Source organism: Camelus dromedarius, chromosome 24 (genome assembly GCF_036321535.1).
Source record: "Camelus dromedarius isolate mCamDro1 chromosome 24, mCamDro1.pat, whole genome shotgun sequence".
NCBI lineage: Eukaryota > Metazoa > Chordata > Mammalia > Artiodactyla > Camelidae > Camelus > Camelus dromedarius.
The window spans coordinates 28,259,471-28,282,796 of record NC_087459.1 but is presented as its reverse complement, the minus strand read 5'-3'; the positions used below and the strand labels follow the sequence as shown (position 1 = coordinate 28,282,796).

Below are 23,326 nucleotides of genomic sequence, written 5' to 3'. Positions count from 1 at the left end.
TTAAAACTGGTGCCCCTTTGCCAAAATGTTTCTTTTCATTTTTTGTGCAGGATTTTGTGATGCAGGATCTATTTTTGTTTAATTAGGCCCTGCAAGGAAATAAAGGATAGCTGTATTTAAATTTTTAGACCATTAAAAGGGCCTCAGACTAGCCTAGATGAAAGGCAGAAAAAATTGACTTTAATATTTATTATATGAATAAAACCAATAGGGAGAATAGTTCCAGAAACCCTTTCTCTTTTTCCTCATTCAGACAGCTGGCTAAGATTAATAGCAGGCCTCGCTCCTTTTTCTTGTTCTATTACTAGAAAATAACTCTAAGAGGGAACAGACACTCAGTCTCCTTGGATTTGGGGGGCAGGTTGTAAACTTTATCACTCACTAATATAATAAAATGTTTGTTGATAGCATCATCGTATTTTGCTCTCTGGAAGAGCAGCCCCAGTTTCTCCTTCTATTGGGATTCCTTTTGAAATTTTAGTCCGGAAAACAACACCTGTGACATTCTTGCCTTGTCAACGGAAAGTTCTTATCACACCAGTTCCAGGGCCGGGGAACCAGGCTGACTGGCTGCTGGCCCAAGAAAAGCTTGGGGCAAGCATGTCCGGGGTCCGGCATGAGAATGTTCCTTCCATCGTTTGACCAGCCATACCCCGTTTGGGCTGCTGGTTTAGCCAGAGACTCTTCTGTAGCAAAGCGGTCCCACCGGGTTGCATCAGACAAGGACGATGGCAGGAAGAAGGAAGGGAAGATCTCTGTCCAGCTCAGACTCCCGTCTCTCTCCCCTATGTTGGGTTTCCCAAACTGGATCGGCTGTTGTGATGGAAAAGATTGTCAGCACTATGTAAATGAGAAGGAAAGCGAAAGTGCATCTCATGCAGATAATTCCTATGTAGATAATTTGCCATAAAAATTTATATTGCAGTCCTTAAAACCTTCGGAGATGTAGTCTGTCTAGGGAAAGGTGATTTATATGGTATTAAAACACTTTTTATGTTCCAGTCCTTTAGATTTAATGTTTATTGCCTATAAAAATGAAATCTTCTCGTGGATATTTAAAAGTTTTGGTACTGTGTGAAATATATATTCAAGTTAGACTCTGAACCGCTTTGGGGATGTTGTAAATAAGCAGCAAATTCTTTGCTCTCAAGTCCGCTCCGCCGTCGGGCCCATCTCTGCTGTGCCCACTTAGGAGGTTGCGCTGGTATGCCGACTCATCACCGTGGTGAGGTTGCCAGGTAGGAAAATGTCTTATGTGGGGATTGTGTTGATTTTTTAAAAACATTTAAATTAGCTAACAAGTCTGGAAGTACTTCCATTCCTCTCAGAAAGTTAGGGAAGGTGTGACCGGGACTTCATTCCAGTCTGCAGAAGTCCATGAATTTATGGTCCAGCTTATGAAGAACGGGAGTGCTCTGGCAGCGCGGTGCCAAGCGCAGAGCGGTTTGGGGGCTTTTGCAGCCCCTCAGATCCCTGAGTAACAGCGTGCTTTAACGCCAGCCTTAAATTAAACTCCGATAGAGTAAGTCATGGGGCGGGGGGGAGGCAGGGCTGCTGGGGAAGGGGAACCATATGTGCACTTTGGGGGCTCCTGAAGGATGTCTTCTGAACTGACAGCCCCAGAGATGAGGACCTGGTTCGACTAGCACACACTGGGCTTCAGAACGCCCCCCCCCCGTAGGTGTGGACCCCACCATCCGAAGGGATCACTTTCCAGTGAGTGTGTGAAGTGAGGCCACTCTCATGGCGACATCTACTCATATTTTTAGGATAAAGCAGTTGCTAAAATTAATTTCAGTCTGAAACTTGATGAATTCTCAGTCATGGAATTAACAGGTTTCAAATGGGTAAAAAAAAAAATTGGCTCAATTAAAAATAAATGTTTGCGCCAGAAACTTGGAGCCTGTCCCTAACAAATGGAATGTGCAGTTTTGTGCGTTTCAGAGGGTCCGTCTGCCTCTCTGTCTTTATGGAGGAAGTACGTTCACACCAGAAATGCACAGATCGCCAGCTGCGACCCACCGGCAGTGGTCTCTCAAGAGCTGTCAGTACTGTCCTTCATGGGTAAGGCTGGCTGTTGGTCCACATGAACAATAAGATGCCACCTGCTCCACAGGGGCCTCTGGGCTGACTCCGGTGCGCAGCAGGTCACACGTGTGCTGCTGCGTGTGGAGTACGCAGTACCAGGAAGGCAGCCTCCTTCCAGCCAGCACACCAGTTGCCTCTAGTCTTACGAGGTCCTCCTCTGAATGCAGATCGAGGAAGCTGTTTAGGACACTTGTGTGTGTTTCATTTTCTTCTCAATGGGGTTTCAGACTTCCTCCGCCCACCTCTGCCCTCTCGGTGACAGCGCAGAGCTCCACACCGTTCAATATTGGACATCGTGCTTTGACACCTTGAAGACTTGGCCGCTCCAGGGTGGGTCGGGTTAACACCGCAAGGGGAGAACAAGAGGCTCTTTATTGGGAATTTGGGGATTCTGCTCTTAGTTCACGAGGAGACTTCTAACGGCAAAGAACGAGTTAGGCTGCCTGGGTTTTGCTGGTTTAAGGATGACACACAGGGCATGGTAAACACTGGACTCTTTTCACGCTCAGCTCCAGTGCTGAATAACACCCAGAGCGCCGCACCACTGGCCCCTCTCCATCTGCCAGATCGCAGTGAGTTCAGCTGGGAGAATCAAACACTGAGTAACCACGTTTATTTAGCATGCGTGCATTTCAAGAGAAACTCGTGTTCCTGGATTCATTTAAGTAGCAATAGTAATGCAGAAAAGCTGGATTTTATCACTAGTTTTTGTTTAAAAAAGAAAGAAAGAAAGAAAACCAGCCTTGGCCAGGTGTCTCTGTAGTACCAGTGTGGTGAAGTAATCTGTCCTACCTCCGTCCAGCTGTGAGGTCCAGTAGCCCGCCCCAGTCAGCCCCATCAGGGCCAGGGATCTGGCAGGGCGAGGTCACCGTGTGAAGGGCAGCTGTGCTGGGAGGGGGAAGCCCGTTCCCCTGCTTTAAACCACAAGCGTCTTTTGATAACTAGGATAATTGGCAAGCAGAATGATTGAAAACATGTGAGAGGTAACTGGATCTAAGTTTCAAGTAGTACATATTTGAAAAGTTTTCCCCAATGTAAAAGTTACTCTTTAAGAGCCTTAAACTAATAAAAACAAGGAAATTCCATGTTACGGCTGCCACTCGGCCTTTCCATTTTTATTCCAGCAGTCAGATTTGACAGGTCCGATGCTGATTGGCCCTGGGACCCCCGCAAGTGTGCAGACCGGGGAGAGGAGCAGAAGCTGGCAGCAGCGGGGTCGGAGAGAGACGCCACGGCTTTCCAGCGCCAGGCTCATAATTCCATTTTAGTATATCCTATTTTCTCCTCTTGCGGCTGCTTCCTGTATTTACTTTACCCACCAAAGCCAATTCAGGATTCTTTTCGAGGCATTTCTCGTTACTTTCCTTTCCCTTATGTTGACCTCCCGGCAGATTTTCCTGGGGTGGCTAGGCTGGACCTCTCTCATCCCTTGGCTGAACTGCATTACCTGCTCTTAGGGTCTCTTCGCTCTAATCCATTCCTCCCGTCGTCGCCAGAACTCTTTCTGAAAAATTGCAGTGATCATCAGTAGCTAGAGAGGCAGCGACTCATTGATTCAACAGAGTCGGATGCACATTCAAGTCTCCAGTGACCACCCCCTCCCCGCCGCTGTCTGTTCCTACCTGTTCCACTTCCTCCTTTCCCAGTGGCCCAGCCAATAACGAGTAGCTTTTTTTTCACCAGTAAGCTGAGGAAATTGCCTCCACCCCCTCCAGGTAGGGGAGGGAGAGGACGACAGGAAAGGGAGGCTGGGGGATTTGAAGACCAGCATCACCAGTTCCGCCGTTAGGACACAATCACAGAACTTTAGAAGAGGAAGGAACCCTAGAGTTTTCCCCCTGGTGCCCCAGAGCCCACCATCCCCACGTCAGCCCCAAGCCTGGGGCACTTCTGAGAGCTTCCTTCTGTAGTGGACAGAGTGGTATGAGGTGCAGAAAACGTGCCCTTTTCTATCTTGCTCTGTGAATGTGTGATCTTGGTTAGGTCACCTTCACCTCTGAACCTCCGTGTCCTCGCTCATTGGTGGAGCCAGGATGATGACCGTGTTGGAAGATCACTGTGGCGATTAAAGATGACAAGGAGAGTAAAGAATGAGTTGATAAACTGTACCCGCAGCTGTTTTTCATAACCTCTGCCCATTCTATGCCTTCTGGAATCCTCCCTCTTCTTCCCCCCCACCCCCCGCTACCATGAAACCTCACCCATCCTCTGGAACCATCTCGCTCTCTTCCCTATGAAGTCTTCCCTGATCCTCCCAAAAGGAAGTCCTCTCTCTTCCTCTGAACTCCCAGCTGTCTAGGTACTGCTCCTAGCGCATCCTGCCTTATAGCATCTGGTTATCTTGCTAAATTGTAAGCTCCAAGCACCGGTGTGGTTTGATGCCCTTCTGGCCCTGTCAGGAGGAGCTCAGGAATGCCTCTGCTGGGTGGATAAGTTGACCAAGGAAGGGGCCAGGTTGGAGGGGAGCCATGTCCCAGAGCATTTGGGTGGAGTGGCCGTTCCAGGGGACAGAAACCTTCAGTTTCCTTTGTCCCTTGTTTCACACAGGTGAAACCGGTCACATCCTTTTTTTCTGAGAGTCTGGTGTGCAGGCGGAGTCTTCATGGTCAGTCCATGTTCTTTGCACCTCCCCGGTGCCGTGTTCCCACTGCAGCCACGTGTGCTGAGTCGTTGCTCTTAGCAAGTGTGCGCAGTTTCTTTAGTCTAACACGGGTGTATGGAAATCCAGTGAAACCCATCAGGGAGACACTTAGGGATGGGGTTAAAGCTAGGAGTAAACCAGAAAATCCTCTTTTGTCTCAGTTCCTGTTGAAAATCGTGCTAGAATGAACCTGCGGGTATGCTTTCCAGACTTAGTAAGGAAAGTACGCCGAACAGAATTGATACTGCTTTTGATGGTTTGACAATCTTGATTATCATTTCAGATCTATAGCAAGATTTCCTTTATGTTTACCTTAGCCTGGCAGAATCAAATATTTGCTGGTGTAGAAGAAAGTGGCTGCTGCTTGTGCGTCACTGCCTGTGGCCTCCTGCCTGTGATGGGACCATGTGGGCAGAGAAACAGCCAGAGAGTGTAGCCGAGGACGCTTGGCCAGAGTTGCTGCCCGGTGCTTCCCTGGCAGTGTCCTGGGGTCCAGGCCTCTGACTGGTATTGCTGGGGGGGCCATGGCGTGGAAGGTGTCCTTTTATAAATCACTCACTACAGGGAGTTGCCTTCTGCCCCCAGACCAGATCAGGATCCTCTCCTTCCCCCCAACAAGTCATAAGAGGCAGAGCACACAGAGAGCCAAGAACAGAGGGTACAGGGAAATGTCGTTCCTGGGCCAAAACAAGCGGCGTCCTTTTACCGAGTTTAAAAATCTCCTTGATGTCTGTGTAATTCAGAAACAACATCTAGGTGGGGAGGGTCTGACTCAAGTGGTAGAGCACATGCTCAGCATGCACAAGGTCCTGGGTTCAATCCCCAGTACCTCCTCTAAAAATAAATAAATAAACCCACCCCACCCCCCAGATCTCTTAAAAAAAAAAAACAAACAAAAAACAACATCTAGAGGTGGGAAAGACAGGTGATGAGCCCCTGAGCTTGGAGAGATCACAAGAGAGATGGGGAACACTTTGTAACTGGCATTAATTTTCTGTCTCAAGAACTATCCCCCCCCCATTCCCTGTGGGCCCCTGAGGAGACCATAGAGTCAAGTTGAAGAAGGGGCCTGTCTGCACTGGGTGAGAGCTTGGAGGTATTGGAGCTGCACGGGCTGCGGGCTCTGGATGTGAATGAATTGGGGCCCCGTTGCATAGTTTGTTGTAATTGTGCCGCTGTTGGAGTGGGCAGACTGGCAGCAGCCCTTCCAGGGCAGCTCACGGAGCAGCCCATTTTTCCCCCCTGGGTGTCCCTCTATCATAGCCAGAGGGGAAACTCTTTGAAGATTTAAATGACCCCATTTCAAATCACATCTCTGCTGTTGGCCCCTGGAACCCTCCTGTGATGTCACCGGTTGGTGCCCAGGACCCAGGTTTCCTGAGAGTGGCCAGCAGGGCTGGTGCCAGAGAGAGTGGAGGAGTCACATGCAATGTTCACTTTCTCTGCCGCACGAGTGTCATTCGTCTGGGCCATCTGGCTGGCAGCAGCTCTCAGCCAATGGCAGGATGTTGTAAACCCTGCTCACTGAACACGGCCCCCCAGATCTTGAAAATTAACTGCAAACATAAAATCGAAGCTGGCTCAGAGGTGGCATCGCTTGGCCTGACATCAGCTGTTCCAGGGCGCCTGCTCTGCCTCACTGATAGAGGTCTGTTACTGGTTTGGTTTTCCCCAGGGGCCACTTGGCATCTTGCAACTTTTACTTATAAATTCCAGGCAAAGACATTTTGGGAGCTTTTTGGAGTTTTTATGTGCTAATTAAAATGTGAGAAGGGAAGGCAGCTACAGGTAGAGTTGTAGTGCAAGCCACAGCTGCGATTTAAAAAAACCCAAACTTGACAGTTTCAGAATGGTCATTAGCACTTCACCTATAACTGTGATAGCTTTTACCTTCCATATCTGTCTCTCATGCCCCCCTCCATCCCCGTAGTATATAAAAAAGAGAGCTAAGTGGGGAAATTGGAGGATACTTTATCCTTGCAGGAGATCGTAAGAACTACTGTTTCTGTGGAACTTCTTTAATTTATAAGAGTTTTGCTTATTTTTATATGTCATGCAGTTTGCCACCAACCCTTCGAGCCTGGGTTGGTGGCATATTTCACAGATGAGAAAACCAAGGCTCAGGGCGTCTTGGTGACCTGTCCAGATTCTTGCAGGTGGGTCAGAGCTGAGGCTTCCCCAAATGCTGCTGCTTTCTTCCTAGACTTCACTGATACCAGAAGAGACAGGGCTCTGTGCAGAGTCACCCAATGTTGGGTCACAGGTCTTCCACCACTTGCAGAATAATGGAAGAACACGTGCTCTGCTCCTAGAAATCTCATTCAGCCGGTGGCCCACTGAGCCCGCTTTACACGCCTAATAACCCCCGCAGCGCCCGTGTCCTCGCTCACACACCGGGTTTGTTCAGCGCCGCGTCTGTGCTGGCAGATGTTTGTGGCTGGCGCGGCCCCGACGGAAAGCCAGCGAGCAGGCGAGCCGCCGGGCGCGGCGGAGGCTTCTGTCGCCAAGTGTTTTCCCAGAGAAGTGGAAGGGAACCTTTGCCAGAGTGGCTGGTGCCCCAGCAAATTGATGCCTGCCAAACAATAGAAATAAATATTTTCAACAGACAGAAATTTTGGCTCCTGAAAGTATTCAAATTAGAGGCTTATTTCTGAAACAAATACTTTGGGAGGAAAACATTTACCAGCATAGAGGAGATCAGAATCACTCCTTTTGGCAGGGCCATGATTATTTTTGAGATTAAAACACGTTTTTCCTGCTCCTGCCTCATTTTTAGCCCCTGGCTTTGCCTCCTATTTCCTGGAGAAAGTCAAGTGCATTAAGCTGGAACTCAAGAAAGAGGCGTTTGTCGGGGTTGACCGCCCAGAACCTTGGCTTCCGTGGAGTTAGTTATCCGGGTCTGGATTCAGACCCCAGCTCTACCCCTTCCTGGTGTGATTTGGGCTGAGCCAGTCATCGGATCATCCGTTTCTCTAGTCTGTGAAATGGGGCGGCAGTATCTGTTTTGTAGCAGTTAAAAACGTCATCCCCAGAACCCGGGGAGTCATTCTTTGACTGTCACTGTCCATCACTGTCCAGTAGAACTTCCTGCATTGATGGAACTGTCGGAACCTGCGCCATCAGATACAGTTTCCACTAGCCCTTCATGTGTGGCTGCTGCAACCGGGAAACGGAATTTTTGATTGAATTGCAATTTGCATAGTCCCAGGTGGCTTGTGGCCACCGTTTTGGAGAGTGTGGTTCCCATTCACCCGCCTCACTCCATTAATTGGTCCCTGATTCCAATTAATTGGTTGACAGCTCAGCCCACTAAAAATCTCTTGAGTCTCTCTCTCTCTCCTTTGTGAATCGGGGAGTTTAGTGGGGGGGAGGGTGTCTCTGATGTCCGTCTCCTGTCCTGCAGCCAGAGCCAGAGGGGCAGGTCCACTGAACAAGGCAGGGAGATGAACGTTATAGCCACAGATTCCTACCTCCCTCTAGCCCCCCAGATCAACCTTCATGGACATTTTAGAATTTTAACAAGATCCCATTTGGGTTGTTTTTTTTTTTAATTGAAGTGTAGTTAATCTACAGTGTTGTGTTAATATCTGGTGTACAGCATAGTGATTCATTTATACATATATATTCTTTTTCATATTATCTTCATTATAGGCCATTACAAGGTATTAAATGTAGTTCCCTGAGCTATACAGTATGACCTTGTTGTTTATCTATTTTATATACAGTAGTGTGTATCTGCAGATTTGTCTCATAATGTGTACCAAGTGGAAAGAGAATGATAAAAGCCACGGAGTCGAGGGGCCTATGCCCTGGGCGTTTGTTAGCAGGTACGTCACGTCCATGTCCAGCCTTGGTCTCCTCATCTGTGACATGGGATCAGCAAACTCCTGTGGCTGCCTCTCCCCCAAGTTCCTCCTGAGGCCCATGGGATGGTTAGTGCCAAATGGGCCAGACCTCAGCAGGGGAAGGTGGAGGCTGCAGCCTGGGAGTTGGGGGAACAATCAGAAGACAAGGGGCTCACAGAAGGGGCCTCCACGTCAACCCAGGAACAAGACCACCAGGGGAGAAAGTGATAGCCCAGGAAAATGAGATAACCAGACAGCAAGGGCTGACCCCAGGGGCACCGTAGGGGTGGGGTGAGGGTGGGGTGCAGGAGAAGAGGAAGAACTTACAGAATCCTCGGAGACGTGTAAGATCGATCAGAGAGGTGAAGCACTTCTGCCACTCGGAGCTGTGTGTGCCTGAAAGGCTGCGGCTGGCAGGCTGAATTTAGTTTTGTGACATAGCCAAAGAGAGCGGCAAAGAATGCCACTTATGAAACAGACATTTCTGTAGCTCAGAAGTGGTGAGATAGCAGTAGTTTCATATGGTTCGATTAATACGTAAAGCAGGATCCTTTTAGTTCAGGTTAAAAGACGTCCTTCCCTCCCTCCCCACCCAGTCCTCTGATCTGCCCGTATCTCATTATGCATCACCGAGACGCCGTCTCTCACGTCTCTCTGTTTAAATGAGAGTCTGGCAAGTATTATATGTAGCGCGATGCTCGTTGGGTACATCTGGCATTTTTGTCTTTGCATAGTGGGTTTTCGACGGGGTGAAAAACAACAAAAAACAAAATCTTGGTTCTCTGTTGAAATTTCTCAGTCCCGAGGAATTCGCGGGAAGGCTGGTATGACAACTTGGTACTCAGAGCTTTTGTTAGGCCGATTTCTTTGTGTTTATTCAATCTGATTTTCTGAATAGGTAGCGCATTTACTTGATCTGAAATCAAAATTCTGTTTAAAAATATGATAAATCTGTTCCCACCTCTGTCCCTGCCCACCTTTAGATGGAAAAACCACAGGTAGTCAGTGTATGTTAGTTCCATTGGAATTTCTTAGATTGGAAAATAATATCAAGTCATCTCCCAAAATCAAGAAATACTGAGTACATACTAGATGTATAGTACATACTTGACGTACGGTAACTTTTTTTAAGAGGTAAAGGAGCATGAGAAAATGGTCTTTATTTGAGATGGGATCAAGGTGGAATAGCGAATGGAAAGGACAAACTGACATGATCATGTGTTTCATCTTATACGTGGTGGGAGTCTGTATGCAGTCTGGTCTCTGCCCACCCTTGCAGGCACCCCCCACCCCACCCACCCCTATTCCTGATCCGGGACCTTCTCTCTTCTCCTTTCTCTGGGTACCAGGACCCCTACTGTGCACTGTGGGACCCGACCAGGAGGTTGTGTTCTGTGCATTCTGTCCATTTGACTCTAAACTCAAGATGGGAGAAGATAGCTAACGACACTGTACAGGTTTCAGCGAGGGTTGAAACAGTGGTTCCAGTGAAGCCCCCAGACGACTAGAAACTTCAGCTGTAGGCAGTCCCTGCACGTTCCTGGTTGTTCCCTGAGTCAGAGAAGCACAGGGTGTGATTAACCCATCACCCGTCAGAGCTCGCTTCTCGTCTGCGCAGCGCAGCCAGCGTTTACTGTGCACCTGCTACGTGCTGGGCGTCCCCGGGAGCCGTACTTTCCCTCCCCTCTGTCCGGAGAGCATCCTTGCCTACCCTAGACTTCTCTAGCGGGTGCTGTTATTTTCATGAAGCTGTTTCTGATTTTTCTTCCAAGCAGAATTTCTCTCTCTTCCTTTGAACCCTTTTGCACTTACTCTGGACTTGCTGGTATAGCAGTTAGTTTTATTTTGCCCTTCTTTTTCTTTCTTTTTTTCTTTCTCTCTTTCCTACCTCCCTCCCTCCCTCCCTCCCTTCCTTCCAGCAAATTCTGACTGACGTAGTCTCTCGGTATCCAAAAGGGACCCACCTCATTTACTCAAGTCCCTTATATAAAATGGCGTAGTATTTGCATATAACCTAGTACATCCTCACGTATACTTTAAATCCTCTCCAGATCACTTATACTACCTAATACAATGAAAATGCCATATAAATAGTTGTAAATACAATGCAAATGCTGTGTAAATAATCGCGGACATGTGGTGAATTCTAGTTTGCTTTTTGGAACTTTCTGGAATGTTTTTTTCCCGACTATTTTTCATCCCTGGTTGCCTGAATCCCTGGATGCAGAGCCCACAGGTACAGGGGGCCGACTGTAATGTGCCCCAGCACCGCGTGAAGTGAGCAAAAACCTCAGCGCTTCCAGCCTTTGGAGCGCCTGGCGTTGACCAAGCATACAGGCAAACGAGGAACTGCAAACCAGGATCGCAGCCAGGAGGCACAGTTTAGGGCGTTGGACACACACCTTCCAGGGGCGGAAGGGGGCCAAGGGGCAGGGGAAGTGGTATTTGAGCAGACAGCTGACAGTTTCATAGAAGAGAAAAAGGAAAGGCTTCCAAGCAGGGGGAACAGTCTGTGCTGAGGGCCCGAGGTGAGAGAGGGGCCCTAGCCCTGGGGCGGGGGGCACTGGAGGGAGGCCGGTGGGACCTGGAGGTCCCTCGGTGGTCTTATCCAGGCCCCCTGGGAAGTCCCTGAGGCTTTTGAGCAAGAAATGAAAGCTCTGATTCATCCATGACTTGGCATGTCCTCTCTCCTGCAGGGTGTGTGTGTGTCCTGGTCACCTTCCAGCTGTGTGGCTATTAATGCCCATGAGAGGATGAGGGCTCCTTGGTCTTGTGTCGAGGGGCACCCTTTGCAGCTCCCTGTACACACGCCGTCCTGCCTTTGGTCGCTCTGTTTTTCTCCATTTGTTCCTCTTCCCTGCACTGCCTTCTGTGGAGATTCTCCCGGGCCGCGTGCAGGTCTGTCGAATTCCATAGAACTCCGGCCACCAGCGTGGGGGTGCTCACTGCTGGCCCACGGCCTGACGTCACATGACTGAATACTGTAACTGGGATTCAGATTTTTGCATCACCCAGCAGTGAATCAAAGATTGTGGGTGGGTGATGGGTAAGAATTAAGTGTCTGAAAAAACTCTTGGGAAAGATTGGGTCAGACTTGGTTCTCTACTTAAACTTACAAAAGTAAGTGAAAACATTAATGTTTTCCTAGGGAATTCTGCAAGGTTCTCCTTTAAGCAGAAAGACCATCATCCGTCCACACACCCGTGAACAGAACAAAACGCACTTCCTGCAGGACCACGGAGGAGTGCTCTGCTGAGAATCAGGCATTCCTGGGCCCTTATCAGTCCTTCAAGCCTACGGCTCCTTACAGGGAAAAAATGAGATTTTAAAAGATAACTGCTTGCTTTTTAGGAGTTGTCATTACATGTACGTGTTCAAAATCCAGAAGGCACTAAAATGGTAGCTGGTGAAAGGCCCCACCACCACCCTCGCCCCGTGCCCCTGCCGTTTCATCTTCCCAGAACGAGGGACGGCACCAGGATCTTGTGCTGGAGCCTTCCAGAGTGATCTCACGTATGAGCGCATCCTCCTTCTGTGCGCACACTCAGGGTGGATGTCCTGCTCGCCCGCCGGCACTTCTAATTGAACACAGTGTGTCCACTTTGGCCCCAGCCCCCTCTCACTTCTGTGCCCAAGCCCCCGTCCCCCAGCGGACCTGGCCTGGGCTCTGCTTCCTCTGAGCCCTCATTCGTGGACAGCAGCAGTCACAACTGTGGATTGTGCAGGGGACTCGGGGAACCCGGAGGAGGTGGAGGGTGACAGGGACTGAGGCCGTCCCTGCCCATGGGCCTTAGCCGAGATGGGCATCTTTCTTGCTGGCTGTGTGTTCTGCCTTATCCAACCTCTGCTTTTGGTCCACCAGCCTGGTCCTCTCTGTCTTACTGCTCTTCCATGCCCGCCTTGTTTCTTTGGCTGGACCGTGGGCACCTGGAGGTCGAGGTCAACTTGTGATTGACTTGTGCATCCCTGGAGCCCCCAGCCTAGCTCAGGATGCTGGTGGCAGAGGTCTGACCTGAGGTCAAGCATGTGGCTCTGATGGTAAAGAAAAACTCCCCTTGATGGAGTGCTCACTATGCCAGGAAGTGGACCAGCATCATCTCAGTTGTCTCCAGAGAGGGGGCGTCGTTTGACCCAAACCACACAGGATACAGCACGAATGGAGCCTGGATTCCAAGCCAGGGCTCTCTGAGGTCTGGGGGATCTTCGGATGTCCTGTGCAGGGGGCCAGGGTGGGGGTGACACAAGGAGACAGGTGGGTGAGCTTGGGGCCTTCACCTCTTTTCAGCCCGAGCAGCTTCTGTTTGCTCAGTGATTCTGCTGCAGGAAACAAAACGGAAAATGCTTCAAGGGCTCCCTCATGCAGAAACCACGGCTGGGCTTTCCTTTTTCGTGCAAGTGCTCTTCATTTTCACTAGTAAAGCCACTTTAAATTCTTGCATAGAACCTGCTGTTGATTAGTGGAAAGATAAGCCCTAAAGAAATATCATATGAACCAACTCTTTGGATTAAAGTCAGACAGTAAAAAGCAATACTTCACTTGCATCTCTGTTGCAGTTGGCCAGTGTTTCCCCCACCAACCGAGGGATGCTGGCGGGGGGAGTGTTGGGGGAAGGGGGCCGGTGTGCACTTGCCCAGAGTACTGGCAGGCCTGGCCGGGGGGCCTCAGGGAGAGAGAATCTCATAAAAGTGGCGGCGGCACCACAGGCATCCCCCAGCTGAAAACAAACACCTGACATTCACTTTAAAGGCGAGCAGTTCCAAACTGATCATTGACATTAGTAAGAGAATTGTTTTCTTTGGGAGAAAATTTCCCCATGGTTTCTTTTAAACAGGCAGCTACATGGTCACTTTTTATTTTTTGTGTGTTGAATAAGCCTCTAATACTTGGCTGAGAGGCTGGAGTTGGGCCAGAGAGAAACCTCCAGTGTTAGGAGCTTTGCCCTTTGAGGATGTGTCAGAACCGGAGGAAAAGCATCCAAGAAATTATAGTCAGGAAAACAGGACTACAGCTCTCAGTCAGTTCCCCAGTATATTGGAGTGAGGTGTGCCCGTGTGCACGGAGCACAAGCTCCCAAGCCAGAGGGCTTTCCCTGAACCTTGTCGCTTCCTGACATCCGTCATCTCATGACGACTTTGAAAGATACCCCCACAGTTTCTGCATCCAGGTGCTGTCCTTGCACGATGCTCTGTGGGTATCCTCTCTCTTTACGCTTAGTGAGAAATACCTGTCCGTGTTCAGAGCCCATGGGTTTGCTGCTGGGTGTTTCTAGCAGGAGGATAGTCCTAAGGAGCTCGGAGAGGGCTCCTTCCGCTTCCTGCCCTGGGAAAGCTGGGGCTTGACGGAGTGGTGATTTCGGCGACCGGCTACCCTCTCCTCGTTCATCAGCCCTGAAGCTGGCCAGCGTGCAGCGCGTTGTGCAAGAAACAGCTGTTGTTTTGACAAAGGACGCCCTGGCCTCACTTTTTTGAATCATCAGAGTGAGTCAAGGGGTCATCTATTCCCAGCCTCTGTCCCCAGGCAGGTGGACACAGAGGCCATGCTCATGCATAACGTGGGACATACAGCATGTAAACTATTTCTAGAACTATATGTGTTCCTGTTTTTTCACATTAACAGTTTAAAAATATACATAACGATAGTATATTTTGTGGTTCTTTTCCAATGAGGTAATTCACGCACATGGCAAAATAGCCAAAAGATTTATACTGAAGAGCCTGTCCCTTCCTCCCCAGCGCCGGCTCAGAGCCAAGCACGGTTACAGGCATCTTCTGTATCTTTCTAGAGACAAACAAAGCTTACGGGGGCATATGCATAGATACTCTTTTAAACAATGTAACATTATTTTGCACTTTTCTTTTTTTGCTTAAATATACCTTGAAGATCATTCCATCCCAGATAGTACACTGCACAGGACTGCATTTTTTTTTTTTTTTGACCATTGCGAAATAATCCTTGAATGGATTTGCCAGTACACTATTGCTGGACATTTAGCTTGGTTCTACGGTTTTTGTATTTGAGGGTTTTTTTTCCTGGTTTTTTTTTTTTTTTTTTTGACTCTTTGTGCGTTTTTAATGCTTTTCAGATGTGGGGGCTCTCCGTGCTCCTTTTTACGTGTCACCAGTGACTCCGGCTGAGGTTCTGTATTTCAGGCCCCCATCACCACCTCCCCTGAAGCATAAAATTCCCTTGTTAATGTGTCATTATAGGTGACACTTGGAGGAGAGACAGGCTGGGTAGATAATAAAACAGTGTTTGGCTTATGTCTCATAGCTGTCTCCTCCCTTTGCATCGCCCCCAGAGCCTTAGGAAGACTTCGTGTCCTTCAGAGGGATTCGGTGGTGGTTTTTCCAGGGGATGCGGTCAAAGACAGTGAGCCGTCAGCTTGACCAGCCAGACCCAGGGCGGCAGAGGCTCAGCCTCTCCTCCTCGCTGTGCTTATCTCTTTCCATGGTGATGGGCGGCGGCACCGTGTGAAATTCAGAGAGCCCCGTTGGTTTCTCACGGGGGCCTGCATATGTCTGTTGGGTAGGGAGCATGGTGGGCCCCCAGAGGGTCCCCGCCTGAAAACAGCAGGTCACCCCGGGCTCCCAGGCCCCGCCACCCTGAGATAGAGGTGGATTTGTTTGCATTCCAGCAAGCAGCCTGTGCCAGGCTCAGCCCTCCTGGGATCTGCCCACAGGGTCGCTCGGCACTGGGCTGGGATCGGGGTAGAGGGGAGCCGAGGGTCTCGTAGACTACGTGCTTTTCGATACCTCCTGCAGCGCTCCCCCCACTGTCCCCGAGCTTTCCACTAGATGGAAGGTGGGGTCGGGGCTGGGACCCCACAGTCACCTGTGTGCCCCCAGCATCCAGCAGCAGAAGTCATCAGATGCCCTCTGTTTAGGTGACACCCCCCTCCCAGGAACTAGGATCCTTGCTGAAAGCTCTTTGTTTTCCTCCGTGTTCTGCCTCTGTGTGAGTGGAACCAAACATCAACTTGACTTTTTTTGGTCATATTTCAATATTGGCTTTTTCTTTTCCCCTTTCTTGAAGTCTCCTTTTATAACTGCTGCTGCTGCTGCTTAAATATAGATGTCTAAGCCCTCCTCCTTACCAGATTGTTTATATTTTTGAGAAGCCTTCTGCTTATCCGCGATCGCTCCTCCTCCGTCTCCATCCCCACGCTGCCACATTGCTTTCGGTTGCTCTTTTCTCCCCCTGCCTTCACTTGCCTGGGATGCGTTTCAAATGTGGTCTATCAAAATGTGCAGTGTTTCCCTCTTTTCTGCAGTAGCTTTGACATCTGTTCTTGAATCCTAGCCCACGGTATTCTCTGGGACTGGCTTGCCCAAGACTGGCTGTAATGCCAGAAGCACGGGAAGGGGGAGGGAGTGTGGTGTGGTGGTATCTACCCCACCTCCCCCACCCCGAGTTCCTCTCCCCCCTTCCTGCTTTTAAAACTGCCTGCCATTTCCAAGTTGACAGCACCCGAGATGTTTGTTCCAGCACTCTGCCATCCCGTCTGGCAGCGGCCCACCCTGTAGTGGTACGAATGAAGTGTTCACCAGCAGGGCTTGCAGACGCCTTGGGTTATTTCCGCCAAAAAGGAAGCCAGGTGGGTGGAGGGTGGTGGAGAAAGACTCTCGCACGCTTCCTGGATGTCTCTGCATGGATCTTCATCTTGCATTTTCCCCACCTTTCCTAGCTCTGCTGGGCCTCAGGGTGGCGATTCCTTAATGTTGAGAAGCCACTTGGAGCAGCCGCTTGAATCCTAAGCAGTGTGCGTCTTTAGTAGCCGAAGCCTTTCGGTGCCTACGGGAACGTGTCCTTGTGCTCCTGCTGTCAGCCTGGGACACCATCCTGGGCCCATCTGCTGCAGGCTTGTTTGAATCAGATCCTCTTGGCAGCTCCTCCCAGCGTTTCCAGGGCCAGGACACAGGTTCTCGGATGCTCTGAGTGTCAGTTTGTCGTGTGCAACAGAGGTCCTGGTGGAGCCCAGAGTCTCAGGGCAAGTTAAAGAATTAGAGGATAATGCTGTTTCCAGGTGCCTCACTTCCCAAGTTTACCAGATGCTGAAAATCATTATTCTTGGAACTTGCCTCTTAAGGTCCCTCTTGAAAACAAGTTAACAGTTAATTCTAGCCGTCCTGGACATGATGTCTGGCCTATAGTAAGCCCACAATAAGTGTTTGTTGAACAAAAGCAAATAGGGGTGACTACAGAAGATTCCAGGCCCACACTGTGGAAGGAGAGTCAGGCAGAATGTCTCGGTGAGAACCCAGAGTAAAATGGCAGGACTGGCACCCAGGGATGTGGCACGAAGAGATGCTTGTTAAGAACAGGAACGAGCGACTCCGGGGAGGGCTGACATGCGGGCGTTGGTCTGACTCTGGTTTTAGTGAAGAAAAATGCACCTGCGTGTTCTGTGGTGGAAACAGTCGCTTGTGCTGTTGATACACAGCACACCCAGCTGGGTGGGTTTGGTTTCCTTGAAGCAGCGCACGGGCCGGATGGGAGCCTCAGGGTTGTACGGGTCCCGGCAGCCCCGGGATCCCTCCTCCGCCCGCCCTCGTGTTCTGGTCAGATGCAAACATGCTCTCCTCCCCTGCAAAGTGCAATTACAATCGTGTCTTCCCTTCTGTTTTCTCTCCACAGAGGGAACTCGATGCCACCGCAACAGTATTGGCGAACCGGCAAGATGAAAGCGAGCAGTCTAGAAAGCGGCTCATCGAGCAGAGCCGGGAGTTCAAGAAGAACACTCCAGAGGTGAGGTGGCATTTCCATCCTGGTCTCTCCGAAGGGCGGCCGGGGGGGTCTTACTATCCGAGGGCACGTTCAGAAGACGCGTCGTAAGCCGTTCATTCCTCACAGAGCAGCGATCGGCTGCTTCCTCTCCGCCACTCTCCGCCCTGTCTGCGCACCACGTGCGGGCTGGGGATGCGGATTCAAGCCCGAGCTAATTCCAGGTGCACGTGCTGAACAAGCTGGGTGTGCGAGAGCGCATGGCCAGCCGTGTGGGGGGTCAGACCACTCCAGCCTGTCCGTGCCAGGGTGCCCACGTCTGTAGGCAGCCCACTCTGGGTCCTCAGGGAGTGTGAGTACAAGGAGGGATAGGGTGATGGGGCCTTGGAGGCCCCCTTCCCCGCGCTGGGGTGGGCGGGGCATCTGCAGGCTGCTTGCATCTGAGGATGCAAAATGCCGACGATTCTTGCAAAACAGACATTTGGTCCGGTCGGGCCTTTTACACGCCTCTGGGTTTCCTGAAATATGCTTTAAAGGGCACTGGAAATGTGCTCTTTGCACGCTCCTAATTTTTTCTTGGACGTATGTGTTCCGAGGACAGTGTTTAGAGTGGCTGGGGCAGCCTTTTCCTGCTGCGTTTTCTTGGTCCCTCATTCCCTGAGTCCCTGTCTAAGGCGCCAGATGAAATAAAAAGAAAGAGGGGTTTTACAGACAGCTGAGCAGACGTGGGGATGGCTTTCCAGGGAGCCTCTGCCACCCGGGCCCACGGCGGCTCTCGTGTCGCGGGCTCGCCCCCAGCCTGCTGCACCCGCACTCGGGTGTGAGTGCGTTACAGCTGCTCAGAGCTCCAGCCCTGACTCCCTGCCCTCCAGACTCTTCCATGGGGACCAGGGAACAGGCCCGGAGGAAAAGCTGCTTCCTGGGAGGGATGCCTCTAACTTTTTTAATCGTCCTGGAAAATGATATGTGAATTGAAAGTTTTAAAGTGGACTCGTGAAGTGTTCCAAAGGAGCTTGCCGTTTAAGGGGGCGTTATTGTGAATCACGAGGGGAAGCCAATAATTAACCCTCTATTTTCAGAGTAAATACTTCGGGAGAAAAAACAGGGTAGTGCAGTGGAAAGAAGGAAGCCTCTAGGGGCAGACCCACTGAAGTATTTTCAGTTTTAGACCCACTGCTTACCTGCTCCACCCTGCCCATAAACTTGGATCTTCCACGTTTCATCAGACCAGACGCACAGGGCGGAGTAATTCACACCTGGGGGTTGCCCCCTCTGCCTCTGGCCCCGGGGGGATGGGCTGTGGGGGTGGGGATCTGCTAGTCTCCACGACCCGCAACTAGCTGTCATCGCTGTGTTCTTACTGCTCTTCCCTTGGTGACCCTTGGTCCAGGGGTGTCCGTAGAAAATCTGGAAAAGAAGGGCAAATCATGCTTCTGAGGCTGCAGATCATAATAGGTAAACATAAGCCATCATACAATAAAGTGCTATGAGGCGAACTGGATTCCGGAGTTTCCCTCTGGAGTCCCAGGCTCCTGTCAGTTGCTCAAGGCGGTACCGACCGAGGAAGGTCCGGCCACCTAGAGCCCAACACTCGTTTGCTAAATGTTAATAGGACTAAATGGGCCCAGTCTGTCTACTGACGCTTAAACACACCTTGTTCTGCAGAAACTGGCCACCAGCATCCAGGGCTTGTGTTGAATCCTGGGCCAGTTCCTCAAAGAAACCCCGCCTCAGACTTTGCATTTTATCCCTTAGGCCCAGTAAATAGAAGAGGCCAGGGAAGGGGGAGCCTAGTGGGAAGTGCCATTGGGGGCATTTCTTTTCAGGGCACATTTTTTAGACATCACCTTCCATGGAAGAGGGGACCCAGAGCCCCACTTGGAAGGGATGGACGTTGGCAGCCCTGCTCGCTCCCTGCAAGCTGGTCAAGGCTGGCGGCTGCTCGGGCTCCTCCCACTGCAGTCAGACAGGCCTCCCTGTGGCCCGGGCGTCCCAGGTGCGGGGAAGGGGAAGCTGCTCGCTGGTTCCTGCCCCATTGGCTCCCCTTACATCTCCCGACCCCAGGCCCATCCTTGAAATCCAAGTAGGGTCCTGACGGGGACCCTGAGGTGAGACCCAGTAGAGACAGGTTCTCCTGTGCTGCCAGTCACCCAGAATCTTCTGTAAATTTGGGAACCACTTAAGGCCAGAGTGGAGGTGGGGCCAAGGAGCTGCAGCTGAGGTCCCCTGGGTACACAGGGGTGTACTTGAGGGTCCTGTGGCGTGGAGGGGGGGTCTGGTGGTGTGGGGGGCTCTGGCGAGTGCGCGTCCTGGGACCCAGAGCGGATGGTTGGCCGTCACTTGGTTTAGGGCTTCGGTCCAGAGGAGCCTGCCCTGTCTCTGACACTAGTCGTTAGTTCTGGTTATTCATCAGCTGCAGGTAGATTAACCCAGACTGCCGAGGGAACGCTTCTAGAAAGTGGACGTGTGAAAAGGACGGTTGCTTAGAACTTTGTTCTCCAGAGTAAAGAAAAATTGGCTTGTTGGCAGGAAAGGCATCTTGTCACGTGGAGATAGACCGGCCTCACACAGTCGGCCGTGAAGACTAGGCCATTGGTTCCAGGGTGGCCGGCAGGCTAGAGCCAGGGCCAGCGGTCTTGCTAGTGTCACACCAAGTGTGTTGATTCTCAGTGAAAACCCCGATGTCCCTCTGTGTTCTGGGGAAGGAGAAAATGTCCTCCCAGTGTCTGTTGAATATCTACTAAGTCTAATGGGCAGGTTTAGGCTCCAGGGAGAAGTCAGAGGTGAGTGAGGGTGTCTCCCGCCAGGGAGCTTATGTTTTCCTAGACTGGCCCTGCCCCGGGCGACTGGGAAAGCCCAGGTAGGGGGAGAGGTGGGGGGTGAGGTGGGGGGACCCACAGGCAGGTCCCACACCGGACAGGCCACAGGCACACGAGAGGCAGGCACCAAGGGAGCTGGGGCCTCAAAGACCTCTTGTTTAGAATGAAGCCCTTTCGGTTTCAGTTTTATGTCATTAGAAGAATACATTCACAGTCAATTGATGTTACTGCTCATGTCGTTTTATCAGAATTGTAGTGAATCTGAAGGAGGTGCAATTACCCTGCCAATAAAGTTTCATACATTTCTTTGATTCAAAAAAAGAGTCCCTTTCTAGGAAAACCGTTTTTAATTTTAATTTTGCAACTACACATTCATTCCCTATTGAGTTTATGATTGATACCTGAATGTGAAAGACCATGGGGTATTTCTGGGTTGTATCTCTTTCGCTTTCTGTATTTATGACTGCAGGTGACTTACCGGCTGGCGTCAATGGGCGAGCGACGTAACCTCCCAAAGGCTCCGTTTCATCATCTATAAAAAGTGTGATGACAGGGCCTAGCTCGCAGGGTTGCTGCGTGTGTGTGTGTGTGTGTGTGTGTGTTGTGTGTGTGTGTGTGTAAGGCTCCACGCGGGCCCGGCACCAAGAGTCTAGTGCATGTTTGTTACTGGCATTAACTTGGAACACGTACTACAAAGCACACGGGATGTAGCTGATTTCTGCTCCTCGAACCCAGCTCAGGGGAGTTAAAACAAAACAGAACAAAACAGATATAGGTTGTTTTCACCCAGAGTGTTCCAAACGTTGGGTTGTAAAGTTGGTTGCTAATAACAGTCATTTTACAGATATTTTTTGAGCACCTTCCACGTGCCATGTGGTTTGGCCCTAGGGGTAAAATCCCATCCTAGTTCTTGAAACGATTCTTATATTCTTATCAAGAAAGTTCAACATCCTGATAAGGCATGTTAAGTGCTGGGATGGTGTCTCTGGAATCCTCTGAACGCAGACTTTCCCCCCAAAATTCTCTTAGATCAATGGTGGTAACGTTCCAAACCACATATGCCACAGTGATTCTTACTGTATGTGAACAGGGCTGGTTTTGGAGCCTTGGATCTTGGCCTTTGAAATATTGGTGAATGTTAAGGACCCGCCCACCTGAGAATTGCACAGTTTCTCCTGGACTCCCTGAAACTCATCCGGGAACCCTTGGATTAGAACACAGCTCCAAGGCCGGCGTTGGTGGTCTCTGCGCCACACCAGGAGCTCTGTACGTGTTTCCTCCTCCTCCCTCCCAGTTGTGCCCAAGGTGCGGGGAGGAAGGATGGGGAGGAAGGGGCTGCATGAGAGATAAGTGCTAAGGCCTTGACCACTGGGCAGAGGCCACTGCACTCCAGCCTCCGGGCTGGGCGCTAGGGAGCAGGAGATGGGTGGAGGGACTGAGCCACCCCCGCTGACGAGGGCAGGTGGCATCAGGGGCACATGCCTCTGTGCTGGGTGGCAGGTTCTTCCCGCGCGAGGCTGGCGAAGAGCAAGGCTAGGTTAGTGACAGCTTTCTTGAACTCTTGAGCCCAGAGATGTTAGAACTGTGGGTTCAGTATAGGCCAAAACCCCTTGCCTCTTGCTTTTCTGTTGCTTTGATCAGAGAGCCGAGGTACTGGCCAGGATTACCTTTGATGCCTTAAATGGCATCTGTATTGATAAAGCTGGTGGCAGATTAGATGTGATCACCAGTGATGTGGAGGCTTGCGGGTGCTGCCCAGAAGCAGCCTAGGGCAGCACGCCAGCTCCTCACTCCTGGAAACTGAGTTATTTCCAGTGGGGGTGGGAGCACTGAGATAGGGACAATGCTAGGGTTTCATGGTTCTCTCTTCCACTTGGTTAAATTTCAAGTTTGTGTCTCAGACCAACGTTTGTTATGACAAGGATCTCACAGCCACTGCTAGGCCGAGCTGGGACTTGAACCCAGGCGGTCTGGCCCCTGAGTCGATGCTCTTAGCTGCCGGGCCGTGCTGCCTCCTCAAAGGGCCGAGCACCTGGAGCGGTGCCGGCCTCAGAGCCAGTCCCAGGACGCTCACAGTGGGTGCCGTCCCAGCTCACCCGCTCGAGATACTTGAATGTGATGCTCAGTTATCAGAAGAAAGGTTTTCAGCGTTGCTTCCAGACGGAGCACAGGGATGTTTTTTTGTTTTGTTGCCATTCTTTTCAGTAAGAGAAGAAACATCCTTTACAGGGGAGGAAGAGAGGAAAACCTCAGAGCTGAGATGCGGCAGTTCTGTCACGAAACCATCCTCGGGCTTTGCTTCTGTCCCAGCAGCGTGTCGGGCTCCGCACCCCAGACCATGTCTTAGGCGCCTGATGGTCAGACTTCACTAGGTTAATCTGTTTCCCACGAAGCGGTCACATCTCTTCCGTGAGGTTTAAAACTGAGCTGCAATCCAGGAGCTCTTATAGGTGGTTGTTCCCCCGATGTATTTTTGCTTAAACATTTCTTGCTTTCTTGAGCGCTAACCCTCGGGACACCTGGTCCACCAGGCTCATGTCCTGGGGCTGTTCCCCATCTCTCCCACCCAAAATGCACGTGGCCTCTTTCCCCCTGGTCCTGTCACCACTGGCAGAGCTCAGCCCTGGCCCTGACCATTTTGGCAGAGCTCCCGGGTCGGCACCAGCACTGACCACCCTCGTTCCCTTGCTGTCCCCACGGGAGAAGGTGGCCCGGGCTTGACGCCGGCCACTGCCTCACAGCCCCACCTCCTGGGTCGACAGGCCTGGCTCCGTGAAGGGAACGTTCTCTTTCCTGCTGACATAACCGCCTGTTCACGGGCGTTCATTTCCTGAGTGCCAGAATCTTAATTTGCCCTCTCTCTCTGGCTGGAGTGTTTTTCTGATTTTTTTACATTCTCAGGAAACCGTTATTTAAAAAATCAGGAGTTATCTTGGTCCACGACTGGGGAAGAAACCTTGTGCCACGGCTGAAATGAACTAGGTTTATGGATTTCTTACCAACTCTGGCAAGTGGGGGCTGGGGGGGAGGGTGTCTTCTTTCAGAAAGTCTCCAGTCATCTTTTTCTTGATCGAGATGGACTCCACCTAAGTGAGATTTGAAGTCTCGAGTCCCCACACCGTGTCCTGCACATGCAAGCCAGCTGCTCCCCTTCTGTGGAGGTGAGGGGCCAAAAAGATGGGAAGACACTGCAAACTATTCGAGTCATCTT

General features: G+C 50.8%; 1 protein-coding gene across 6 annotated transcripts in view; it reads left to right on the top strand.

Annotated features, from left to right (window-relative positions):
* CUX1 (cut like homeobox 1) overlaps positions 1-23,326 on the top strand; it is a 344,154-nt gene that overhangs the window by 58,503 nt on the left and 262,325 nt on the right. For all 6 annotated transcript variants that reach the window (XM_064478638.1, XM_064478637.1, XM_031432659.2 and 3 more), the window contains exon 2: positions 17,210-17,320. In XM_064478638.1, coding sequence (XP_064334708.1) covers positions 17,210-17,320 — 111 coding nt within the window. The remainder of the gene's footprint in view (positions 1-17,209; positions 17,321-23,326) is intronic.